Source organism: Merops nubicus, unplaced genomic scaffold, assembly GCF_000691845.1.
Source record: "Merops nubicus isolate BGI_N331 unplaced genomic scaffold, ASM69184v1 scaffold7887, whole genome shotgun sequence".
Classification (NCBI taxonomy): Eukaryota; Metazoa; Chordata; class Aves; order Coraciiformes; family Meropidae; genus Merops; species Merops nubicus.
In genome coordinates this window covers 42,956-55,003 of record NW_008622233.1, presented here as the reverse complement: position 1 = coordinate 55,003, position 12,048 = coordinate 42,956, and the positions used below count along the sequence as shown (strand labels likewise).

Below are 12,048 nucleotides of genomic sequence, written 5' to 3'. Positions count from 1 at the left end.
TTTTTTTTTTGGCTGTTTTTAACTTTTCTGAAAAATCATATTTTTTTCTTCCCAAAGAATTACTCTTAATATGCACAGTTAACACTGAAAATGTAGCTGTATTCCATTGTAAGCTTAAGAACTTCACCATCTAAGCACAAATCTCTATGCAGCACATACAGTACTTCTAACTGGCAAAATTAATTTACAAAAATAGCGCAAAAGGGTATTTATGGCATGGAAAGTAGACTTCTGGTTTTTTATGGTACAGTTAAAATTGCTTTTAGGATGCTAAAGTGATTCCTTTCCCCCACCCTTGAATTATTTATTTTTTAATAGGAAAGTTGCTGTTTATGTACCTTGGGTTGGCAGGGCTTGAAGTAGGTAGTAAAAACAGCAAAGTGATTACTTGAGAACCATTTGTGTGTTTTACTGAGAATACTTTATTTGCTGGTATAAGTTGCTAAAAATGCACAGAGCAAGTACCAATAGAAAATTTACTGTTTTTGTGTCCCCATGTGCTATATAAAATGAATGTTACACAGCATCTGTTGGAAAAGTGGCTTCATGGACATCTCTTACTTTATGTCCCATTATAAATAAAAATAAATCTTCTCAAGAGTATAAAATCTGGGTTTATCATATCAGAATCTGAAATTTTTTGGCAGAGATGCACGTCATTAGAATTCTAACCTCTTCTAGAAGAGTGTTCTTCTCAATGCCTATGAGAGGATATAAGCGTACCATAATGTTAATCAAATCCAGTGTGTTCAAAAACACTTTTCTGTAGCCAGAATGACCTGCTTATAGCATCATTGCTAGTCAATGGCTGATAGGCATAGGTTTAATAAAAATGGCTAGCTCTTAAAACATAAAAAGGCAAATGTTAAAACTGTTTTAAATTGTACAGCAGAAAAATAAAGTTAAAAAGTTCTGTTTTCACTCAAGGTTGTTTTCAGAAAACATATGTAGAACAGTGTTTATTTTGACAGCTGTCTTAACAATTTAAAACTTCCTCCTCATCCAGGAAAAGAAAAAAAAAAACAACCAAACTGTATTAGGACAGTCAAGAACAGGGATACAAATGATTTTTTAGGTCAGCCCTTCTGAGGTGACTGGATTGGCCAACATTCCTTTGTGTCATTAGGAAGTTCCTCTTCTTTCTGTCACTACAAAAAGGGATTGACCTCAATCATTTGGTTAAAAATCAAACCGTATCACATCAAAAATGTGGTTTTTCATACAAGCTATCACAGTATATAGGCCTCTAGCTCTAAACAATAGAGTTCCAAATTTGTAAAACGTCTTCCCCAGACTTCAGAACATAGGCATTCCAAATCCCTGCGAAGAGAAGGGGAGAGACAGGGATTAGGTGCGGTGGCGATGCCAGGGAGCCCCGGAGGGGGAGCCGAGGAGCCCAGCCGAGCCTTACTGAATCGTCCTCGATGATGGCTGCCGAGTCGAAGAAGTCCGGCCGCAGCTCCGCCCGCTCCCGCCGGTTCCTCGAGGGGGGCTGCAGGGAGGGATCGAGCAGGTCAGCGGCTGCCACCAGGGCCCTGCGCACACAGGACTCGGGGGCTCCCCAGCCACAGCTCCTAACACGCTCCCCTGCTCCTCTCAGAGCTGCCTGCCATGGAAGCTCCCATACAAATGCAGGCCCTGACGTGGGAGAGTCCTTCTTAAAGTCAGGAATGGGGTAAAAGCTGAGGGAGGCTGAAGGAATTTTCAGTCTGTGCCTAAAGCTCAGGACTTGCTTAAGGCTCCTGCTGACCTAATGAATTTCTTGTACTAGGCTGCACTGCCCCAAACCTGCCTTTGAACTCTTCATGCTTTTCAGCTTACGGTGAAACCTCAGCTCTGACATGGTCAAAAAATGGATTTAGGAAAAAAAAGGTACTTAAGATTTCAAAACGTTTCTGTGGATTAAACCCTTTGTGTTCTCCTAGGAACATCAAGAGTAAATGTGAGCACCACTGATCAATTCCTTCACTTCCCTGCACTGGATTATCAGTAAAGGAGAGATTTTTACTTACTTGATAATCATCTGAGTGCCAGTAATAACCTCAGTATTCAGCAGCAGCAACTCAATTATTGCCTATATTTTCTTTCCAAGGCATTATAGCCCAGTCCTAAAGTAACCTATGCCTTACTGCTTGGCTATGGAAGGAGAAACAGGAAAGCAGAAGAATGGTGAAGTGTAAACCAAAACCTGATCCCTTGTCCTGTTTGACAGGGTGAGTATTCCTTCCAAATGGAGAGGCCAGGGAGGCTGTACCCCCACAGAGGACACTCTGCTTGCAGTCAGTACAATGCCATGCAAGGACCTGAGGTTGCCACCTGCAGATGTGATACCACCTCCCAGACACCAAACCAAGTGGGAAGCAGGAAAAGAGCAACCCCTTGGCTGGACCAGGCTGACCATGGTGTGGGGGCAGAAACAGGGCTGGTGATGGCTGTGACAGTGGCACAGGGGAGGCAGCAACACCTGGGACACCCTCAGGTGATACTGTGTCCAAACTCTTCATAATGTGGAATCTAACACTGTTACTGGGTTTTGGAGAGTCCATCTGTACTCCAAGCCAAGTGGGCAGCTTCATGTCAGGCAGATGGGGTGAGCTGGTCCCACCTCCATGCCCCAGCAGCACACCTTCTGCCCTGGCTGACTGTGTGGGGACTCAAATCCGCCACTTTAGTGCTCATCTCAGAGAGAGAGCTGCACTGATGCACTTGATGCACTATGAATCAGGACCTGATTCTCACAGGCTGACAAGTTCCAGGTGCATGATGGTGCTTCAGGCACTTGATACTGCCCAGGAACATCAGAGGGGAAGAGCTTAGCTGGGAAGCTAAGCAACACTCCTGATGTTTCTGTGAAAGAAATCACCTGGGCCTCAACCTGCACTTGCAGGTTCTGGGGAGCATTCAGATAATTTCTGCCCTTAAATATTCAGACAACAGGAAATCGGGCTCAAAATTTGGGAACTCTTTTGTTTGCACTTCTAGAATTCCTTTTAAATTATCTTTCATCCATTTTAAACTTTCCATTAATAAGATTTACTGACCAGATCAATGACCATTGTGTCCTCGAATTCTTCATTCATGTCCTCTAGCTGACCTCGTGAGGACATCATGACATCTTCAAAGATGGGCTCAGCGTCATCTTCCATTAGACCTCGTCTGATCAGATAAAGAGAAGAAGTCATCTCCAGGCAGTTAGAGTTCCCAGCCAGGATTCTGTCATTAAAAAGAAGGCACAAATCCTACCCCTTATTGCCTCCCTGTAAAACCTTATGCTGAGAATAAAGCCAGCGTGCTTTCTGTAGTATTCACTGCAAGAAAATCTTGTGGAAAAACCAACCACCTAGCACCTGCAGAGGCTCAAGGAGGAAGTCCTGGGTAATACCACTCTAAACAGTAATTAAATTTGTCCCTGACAAGAAAAGGGCAATAACTGCACTGTTTGCCTGCCCTTTCCCAAAAAAGGAGTCACGCTGTTTGCCAGGACCACTGGCAAATCCCTGGGAACCCAGCAGTGAATCCAAGACATTTCTAACACTGTAAGGACCTGCTCTGACTGGAGACTGTGGCCCTCATCCTGAAGGACATCTGAAAGCCTTGGGTGGGTTGTACCAGAGCACCTAACACCCTGTACAGCAGAGCACTGCAACATTCACCCCCCTGTCCCCCTTCCCTGGCTGCCATGGGGCGCCTTGGCAGGGCTGATGTGGATGAGAGTGGTGTAAGCAGGGTCACAGAAAGACTGGACAACCATTTGGAAGAGTTCCTGGGGAATTACTTAGCTGACAAATCCTGGAAATCCACTGCAATGGAAGCAGTGTGAGGCTAGGAGAGGAGAGTGGGGAGTTGTGCCACGTCTGTCACCCTGGTCACCTGCTCGTGGCCGTGGCTAGAGGCAGAACACTGGGCTAGGGGGCCACAGGGCCCAGGGTCCATTCCAACACTGCAAAGCTGTTACTCTTCATGAACCAGAGTTAAAACGTCACAGAAGTCACTGACAACAACCCAGAAATAGTAACAAATCACAGCACTGTGATCTAAACCATTGTGCTCTGGAGGTAAGAGGCTGGGAACACTTACACTGCATGCCTTACACCAGTTCTCCCTTTCATGTAGTTCATTCCTGTCCTGTCCTTTCGATTCAAATCTTCTAGCTTCTGTTGGCCCAACCAGGAGATCTGCATCTGGGGACTAACAAACATAAAGCAGCAGTGTTATGCTTGAGAACAATAACAATTTTGAATTGGCTATTTATACAATGTCTATCTCCTCAAGTTTTGTGTCTGGCTGTGCTTCACATTGAGGTATTTAAATCACATCCATCATTGTACACGTCTTCTGGATTCCCTTCCACAACTTGTCTCCTCTCACTGTATGTGCACACAAACACTCATTAATTCTTGTAATAAAACCAGTTACATAAAATGCTAACACTGCTCATTGTGACATGCACCTCAAGTGGGAGCACTTCTACAATTCATTAACTCTGACTCCACTGTCTCAGATCAGCCAAAATATTAATTTGGATCTATGTTTGCTCATAACTGACAGGGATTTAAACCAAAGAGGTCACACAACATGAAAATCAAAAGTGCTTTTAAATCTACACTCTGATTGACTCAAGCATCCAGTAACTTACACCTCAGAAGTGTACTTTTAATACCACCTAAATCCAGTAGTAGACAGCAATGCACGTGGTACAATTTGTGTATTGCTAGCACCAGGAAATAGCAGCAGATGAAATGCAGCTCTCCAACACACGTTTTTGTTTTATTAGGCAGTCTTGTACCCTACTAAGAGTGGCATAATAAACTGGGATAAGCTGGGTGAGAACAACCTAGAATAAACTATTCTTCTGGACATGATTCACCCCATTAGATCAGCAACTGACTGCTCTGTATTTATCTTTTAGCTCTCCTAAGGTGAGCTGTAAGGAGAAGAGTGTGGCAGCAAACTCCAAGCTGAAAGGAGAGGATTCTCCACAGGCTGTTCTCACTCTGAGTTTCCCTGTGGGATCCAGCTCTTTGAGAGGAACAGAGAGGAGAGTGTCACACTCTGCCTTTGCTCAGCACTTCTGCTTGCAGCCCTCATCTGAGATGGGAGGAATGGAGGCTGAAGCCCAGAGAGAAGAGCCTGCTTCAGCTCCCCTCCCCAGAAAAGGGGCAGGTTCTCCCTCAGATTAAGGCTGTGCCAGGTGTAAAACAGGCACTTAGAGCTCTCCCACTGCCCATAACTAATTCAATGTTCAGAGAGAGAGATTCAGCTTAGTGAGAGGTGAGATCAGAGAGTCAGAAAGTTCTGCTTCAGCAGTTTCCTTTGGTTTGTTTTTACTGCAGAGTAGAGGAATACTAAGGAGAAACTGAGAGCCACAACATCTGCCTTATAAGCTAGAAGAGAATTCTGCCTGGAATGATTTATGGAAATGCCAAATATTATGTGCTCCAAAAATTAAGAGATATCTGTAGCCATCTGAGCTGCAAGTACCTTGTCTTGGGCACTGAGCAGTGGATCATATCAAGGTTTAACCTGTTGCACTGCTGATGGTTGTGCACGTTACACAAGCAGGGAGAAGAAGAGGTTATGCTTTCAAAAGTACAATTCTTTTGGAAGTTGCTCAGGTTTTTTGAGAAATTATGGTGACAAATTGGCAAACTTTAATTGCTTCTATGTACAACACAGGGGTATACATATACCCTTGGCATTTCAGACTGGAGAACATCTCACCTCCCCAGGCAAAATGACCATTGTTAATTATTCCTATTTAGAAAACACTATGAGTAATGAATGCAGTAAAGTTTAGGATTAAGCAGGGTGAGTGCATGTTCAGGAAGAACTGGGAAGCTGGGGAACATGTGTCAAGAAAAACACAATGGGCAAAACCTGGAGGAAACCCAGGAGGCATCATCTGGCTGCTTTACACTAGGCTACATTGGGAGAAACTTGATTCACCTGGCCAGCATGCCATCAATTTTTTTATATGGATAAATCAGATCAGCACATTTGGCTATAAAAGTAGTCTCCAAACAGACATTGTTATTCTGTATCTTCAAATTAATAGAAATAGCACATAAAAGCATTCTCTGAAGACCTCTCTATTCTTAAATAAGCTACAGACAGATATAACCAACATTTTTTCCTATCTAAATGGAGGTGATAAAATGGGAGTTAAGTGACAAAAAGTATATATAATTTAGGGCAAAATAAAATTGCCTGCAGGCAATTACCCCAGAAACAGGAATTACTAGCTCAGCAGCTAGAATTGGATTGAGGAGTTAATTTACAGGAGATCAGTTAGGATGTCTGGAGAGCTGTAACTGTCTAAGACACAGGGCAGAGGGAAATAAAGGAGAACATCTCACAGGTCTTTTAGAGAAACAGTTCAGTCCAACCTGGGGGCACAAACACTAGCAGGATTTAACCACAATCACATGGTTATGCTGTGAGATAATTTTAACAGAAGAAATTTCTACCATGATCTCATTACAACAGATTTTTCCTGGGAATTGAGAATAGTCAAAGCATTGCTGAGCTCTAGCCAAGACAATTCCAGTTGTTTTTGCACATAAACACTGTGTATATGAAGCCACAGACTAAGACCATCCCCATAAATAACACACAGCTCCTTTGCCTGGCTCACTGCATTTGAGACTGAGATTCTAACACTTACTTGTGTAAAAAATCTTGCTCAGATCCCTGCTCCGACTCGTGCTCCTGGATCTGCTCTCCCATTTGCCTGGTGTTCTCTCTCAAGACTGTGGAGGTGAGCTGTGGGGCTTGCAGTGTCCCTGGAGTATGGATGTTTTCATTCCTGTTCAGCCAGGAGCCTTCTAGGCTCTCATCTAGAGAAAGAACACTGAAGTTACTGACAGAGTCCTGGGCAGCTGCAGGGTGGGTACCTCACAGCAGCCACGGGAGCCCTCCAGCTGCTGACACACCTCCAGGCAGATCATTTTAGCTGCAGCACCTTCTCCAGATTTGATCTTCAGCAGTTCAGTGATTTTTTTTTAAACAAGTGTGCCTTTAAGATGTCAATTGAATGAGTATTCAAAATTTTCAGGTCTGGTTTTGTGTTCTTTTGAGGAAGGATTGCTGCCAGCTATTCCCAACAACAACCACCACCTAAAGTAAAAACATTTAACAAATAAAACACCTCAACACTGCAAACAAGTATTGTATTACAATATTACTTAAAATTGTTGTGTGTCTTGCACAGATATAACAAAGATAATCCCAATAACTGAGTTTACAATCTGAATATAAGATTGTTAGTCTCATACACATGCAGTAAACACTTGGATGAAGGTGAAGGATAAAACCCCAAATCTGGTCAGCATGGATTTTTTCAGGAGGAACCATTTCAGTGGAGTACAGAGGGGGCATTTTAAATAAGAGCAGTGGTCTGGCTGGTGTGAACTCTGAACAGTGATTTCAGAAACCATATTTAGAGCAGATGGGAGGACTGAAGGTGGGAAGGTGACCAAATGTCTAAGTGGGATGCTGTGCTCATGTTGTGAAAGGAACAAACCAGAGAGGAAGGAAGAGGAGGCACCTGAGGAGAATGTGACTGAGCAGACAAGTGCACAGGTAAGGGACATGCAGAAAAAAACCCCAGTAAATTGCTGAAGTGAGCAAATGACAGAGACAATGGAGATGGCAAAAGAGAACACAATATCACAGAAAGAAATGTATGGTGAGAAAGCAGATGGGGATCTCAGCAGATAATTTCATTTTTCCTATGCCTTTTACAACCCTTTGGGCATAAATGTCTAAAAAGTTGTCTATTTATTCTTCAATTCACCTTTGAACCTTTTTTATGCTGGGGATTTTTTTTTTTAAACCTTATTTATGTTTGATTTCTTTAAGGCATGTGAAGAAACGTCCCAGAGCAGATTGACTTTCAGTAGCAACAGGGAACATCTCCAGCTCAGACAGTCTACTGAACTTGAAGATTTTAAAGGTCTCTTCCAACCTAAAGGATTCTATGAAGCCAGTATATGCTGGAAAGTGGAAAAGAAATGGAAAGAAAAAAATAATCTCAGCATGTTTTAAGAGAGGTCTGAATTTCTAACTGTACTGCCAAGACTAAGATTAAAGTTAGGACTTTTGGAAGAGTAATAAAAAAATGTAAAGAGAGAAAACCCCAAAAGTTTGTGTACTTACTACATACAGGCCACCAGTTAATTTGTTGATCAGACTGATTCTTCATAGCTCAAGTTACACAGATGAGTGAACAGTAAGTACTTATTTCTGAGGATCAAATCTCCAATTATTTCATGGGCTCATTACTGGTAGATACAAAATTAGACCTTGCTTGTGCAGAAATCTAAGTCTTCCCATAAAAAAAAAAACAAACCCTGACACCAGTTTTTCCTGGCTTTCCTTTTTCCCAGACTGAAAAGGAAGAGTTCTTAAGGCATAATGCAGTCAGTGATGTCTACTGCACACCAAGAACATCCAGAAATTACTGGTAGATACAAAATTAGACCTTGCTTGTGCAGAAATCTAAGTCTTCCCATAAAAAAAAAACCAAACCCTGACACCAGGTTTTCATGGCTTTCCTTTTTCCCAGTCTGTGATGTCTACTGCACACCAAGAAGCATCCAGAAATGAAGTACAGGTTGTCTTCCAAACTGCTGATGTTACCATGATTTTTTCTGACATATCAAATGTCCTGTATCAATACATATCTAAACCAAGGCTCTGGGTGCTTGCATACACTGAGGCTGTCCTGAAAAGCTTCCATGAGTGATGAAGGTCTGCACAGTGATCTAGGAACTTAGGGAAGGAAGGAAGGAGAAGGGAATCACTTCCCAAACAGTGTTCTTCAGTGTGTGTTGTCCTTGAATGTTACACTGTGGTCCAGAGCTGTATTTGTAGTATTTAAAGGACATGCCCATACCCCTCCCACAAGAGCACCCAGTGTTTATCAGTCTTTTTCTGACCACAGATTACTTGGCACAATCTGTACTGCAGCTAGATGATCTCCTGGTGGAAACTGCTGTATTCAGATCTTTCAGGAACTGAACCACCACAGATCTGGCTTACTTCACTTCAGTGAGTTATGGCTGTGGAGAATTCAGCACCACAGGTGGTGGAAAGAAAGGGAATGGCAAATGGAAAGTGCTGCAAACCAGGTCTCTCTTCTATTGGAAGAGGAGGACATGAAAGAACATGAGGCAAACAATGCCTAAGAATGATGTACAACTGAGACTTGCCTTACAGGGAAGCAAAGACATGACCACACTTGGCAGGAAAAAAATGGGCTATGGGTGGAATATGATAAAATAGAAACAAGAGGAAAGAAAAAAACCTCAGCAGCTGAATTCAGTGAAAATCATGGCACCCTGAAGGAAGCTGAAGAGTGTCTGAAGAAAGGAAGTAAACCCAAACTCTAGGCTGGCTGTAAGAAATCAAAAGACTTGGTGCACATACTGCTCAGCAGAAGCTGTGGTTGAGAGTGGACTTGACTGTAGAAGTGCATATGAACAGACTTTTGAAGAACATTTTAGGAAACTGCTTTATATTCAGGCAAACTGGCATTAGATACCTCACTGAGGAGTTACTACCAGAGATACTGACCTTGTTAAAAACCCTGCAGTTTAAATATCCCACTTATACCTACACTGTGGTGAAACTAAATTTATATTCACAGAAGTACACACTACATCATATAGATTAACCAGGAACAGATGCAATCTTGTAGGAAACTGGCCAAATTGCTGATAAACATGCCTGAAGTCACAGAAAGAGTAAACCCACACACTGGCTATCAATACCATTTTAAACAGAGAAAGGTGTCTTTTTAGTGTTCTCCAGTGGTCCTGCAACAATACAGATCTTTATTGCTGAAGTTTTGCAGAACAGATGCCTTGTTTTTACTGCAGACAGAATACAGAACATATTTCAGCATTAACTGAGAAACTGAAAGGGTTTCTGAGAAGGAAAGCTGTCAAACATGGACCAAAGGAGACACAGCAGGTAAGCTAAAACCACACACACCTTCTACTCTCTTTTTGTGGAGGGGTGGTCGCCCTTTCTTGTTCCTCACTGAGGAGGCTTTGCTGCTGCTGCTGCCACTGTTGACAGACATCCTGTCATCTTCACCACCCGTCACCAGGGAGTTTCTGTAGGAAATGAGGGGGAGCCACACGTCTTCTCTTCTCTCCATCATCTGCTCTGTCAGAAACTTCTCCAAGTAGGAGTGACTGAAAAGACAAGACAGTAAATGCAGAGGTGCAGCACATTGTTCCCTCTTAATGAACCCACAGCCCCTCTTCATCCTGTTGAGAGCTTAACACAAGTCCCACGTGCTGTTTCCTTGTTTCAATACTAAATGCTGATAGGGCATTCTATCTCTGACTAGGAACACATGTCATTCCCTCAAAACAAAGCAACACAGTTCCTCACAGACAACCAATACAACAGATTCTCTCCCCAAAATCTTCCTCCCACCCTTGCCTGTGATCATTCACAGCACACTCTAGGTGAATTCCTCTCCTGTGCTGCACAGTGAGGTCACCTCCACGTGTTGCTGCTGTGTCCACAGACAGGCTGAGTGAGAACCACTGCTGTGAGGATGCAAGACAGCTTTTTGCACCTCAGGCTGGGAAAAATGGTGGTTGTTCCTTTTTTTTCAAATGGAAGCAGATATTTTTCAGTTAAAAAAAAAAAAGAAGATCTGTTCTGCTGCCATGGAGAAGTGTATAAGCTTGGGAAACAATCAGACCCAATTTTTAATGGGATTGTGTTTTGATTCAGTAAATGGGATGTCTTTGCTCCAGGTTTTCCATCTACTGTTGTATTCAATGCTGTGAATGCTGCTTCTTTCCCTTTTTTCTGTGTATATTGAGTAACACCCAAATTCTTGCACTGAATGGGAAATTCTTGGTTTATTCTCTCTCTTTTACAGTACCAAACATGCAATACTTGAGTGCTTCATGACTTTAGAGAATTGTGTCTGCAGAAGAGTCTTGGAAAGCAAGAAGTTTTTCTGCATCCAATTTATAAATAGAAGTTCACAGGTTGTACCCAAATTGTGAAGAAGGAAAAACTCCATCACTTGGGGGTTCTTCACCAATTAGATGCCAAACCTGAGACAACTTTTAGAGGGGCTTCACACTGGCAGTTCTCCCCAGCTTCAATGAGGGTAGGAACTGTGAGTTCCTAGAAGAGCACCACACTGAAGCTCCACCTCATCTGACTTCAGACACTCAACACTCTAAGTCTTTGAGAATTAAATGGAAATAAATGCCTCCACAGGGCAATTCCCCTCTGTACTGCTTTGGAGAAATTCCTCAGGGATTCCTCTGCCTGTATCTGCATCAGTATAAATCTTTTTTTACTAAATGTAAGAGCCTGGCACTTTAAATGTATACTTTTATATTACATCCATATATTTGAATAAATTCATAAATGGCTATCACCAATTCTGGAGGTTACTCATAAAATGAGAAGCTGAATAAATAGGGTAGGGCCACTACATTAAACCAAAGCTGCTGCTCTATTCCCAGGCTGGAAACATCTCTCTTTTCTGCCCCCAAATCAAAAATCCAGCAGTAAAGCAGGAAGGAATAACAGCCCTGCAAAAGGGGAATGTTTGCTGAATGCTGACCAGAATGGTATTAGACTCCTTCTGTACCCAGGGCAGGTAATTCCTTCTCTTCAGGTAGGGAAGCCAAGCTGGAGGACTCCTGGGAGACAGGCTGCTATGTGCTGATGAGACTTTCAGGGTTATTCCAGAGCACTTTGCCTCCAGACTAAGAGCCCCTTGCTGAGTTTATGGACAGTCCCTTGGCAGGAGATCACCAAGCCAGGGCTGGAGGTAACTGATCCTGTACACAGGACTTCTCCACCAGATGGTGGTCATGTACCTTCCTGCTCAGAGGCAACCCCTTTGGAGGGAGGGGGAGAGGTCCCTGTGGATTGGAGGAGTCAGGCTGCAGAGAAGGGCAAATCAACTGCCCAGAGTAGAGCTGAGCATGTCATGTCAGTGAAGGACTGTGGGCAATGCAGCCATTCCCTGCTGGGTGCAAACATGACAGGTCTCCCCAG

General features: G+C 43.0%; 1 protein-coding gene across 1 annotated transcript in view; it reads right to left on the bottom strand.

The window, feature by feature from the left end:
- Positions 1-411: 411 nt before the first annotated feature.
- Positions 412-12,048, bottom strand: part of STAG1 (stromal antigen 1) — a gene marked incomplete at its 5' end in the record, with an annotated part of 54,186 nt that continues 42,549 nt past the window's right edge. The window contains 6 exons of the mRNA XM_008944703.1: positions 412-1,320; positions 1,412-1,492; positions 3,042-3,156; positions 4,078-4,188; positions 6,665-6,836; positions 9,997-10,202. Of these exons, the coding sequence (XP_008942951.1) occupies positions 1,297-1,320; positions 1,412-1,492; positions 3,042-3,156; positions 4,078-4,188; positions 6,665-6,836; positions 9,997-10,202 (709 nt within the window). The remainder of the gene's footprint in view (positions 1,321-1,411; positions 1,493-3,041; positions 3,157-4,077; positions 4,189-6,664; positions 6,837-9,996; positions 10,203-12,048) is intronic.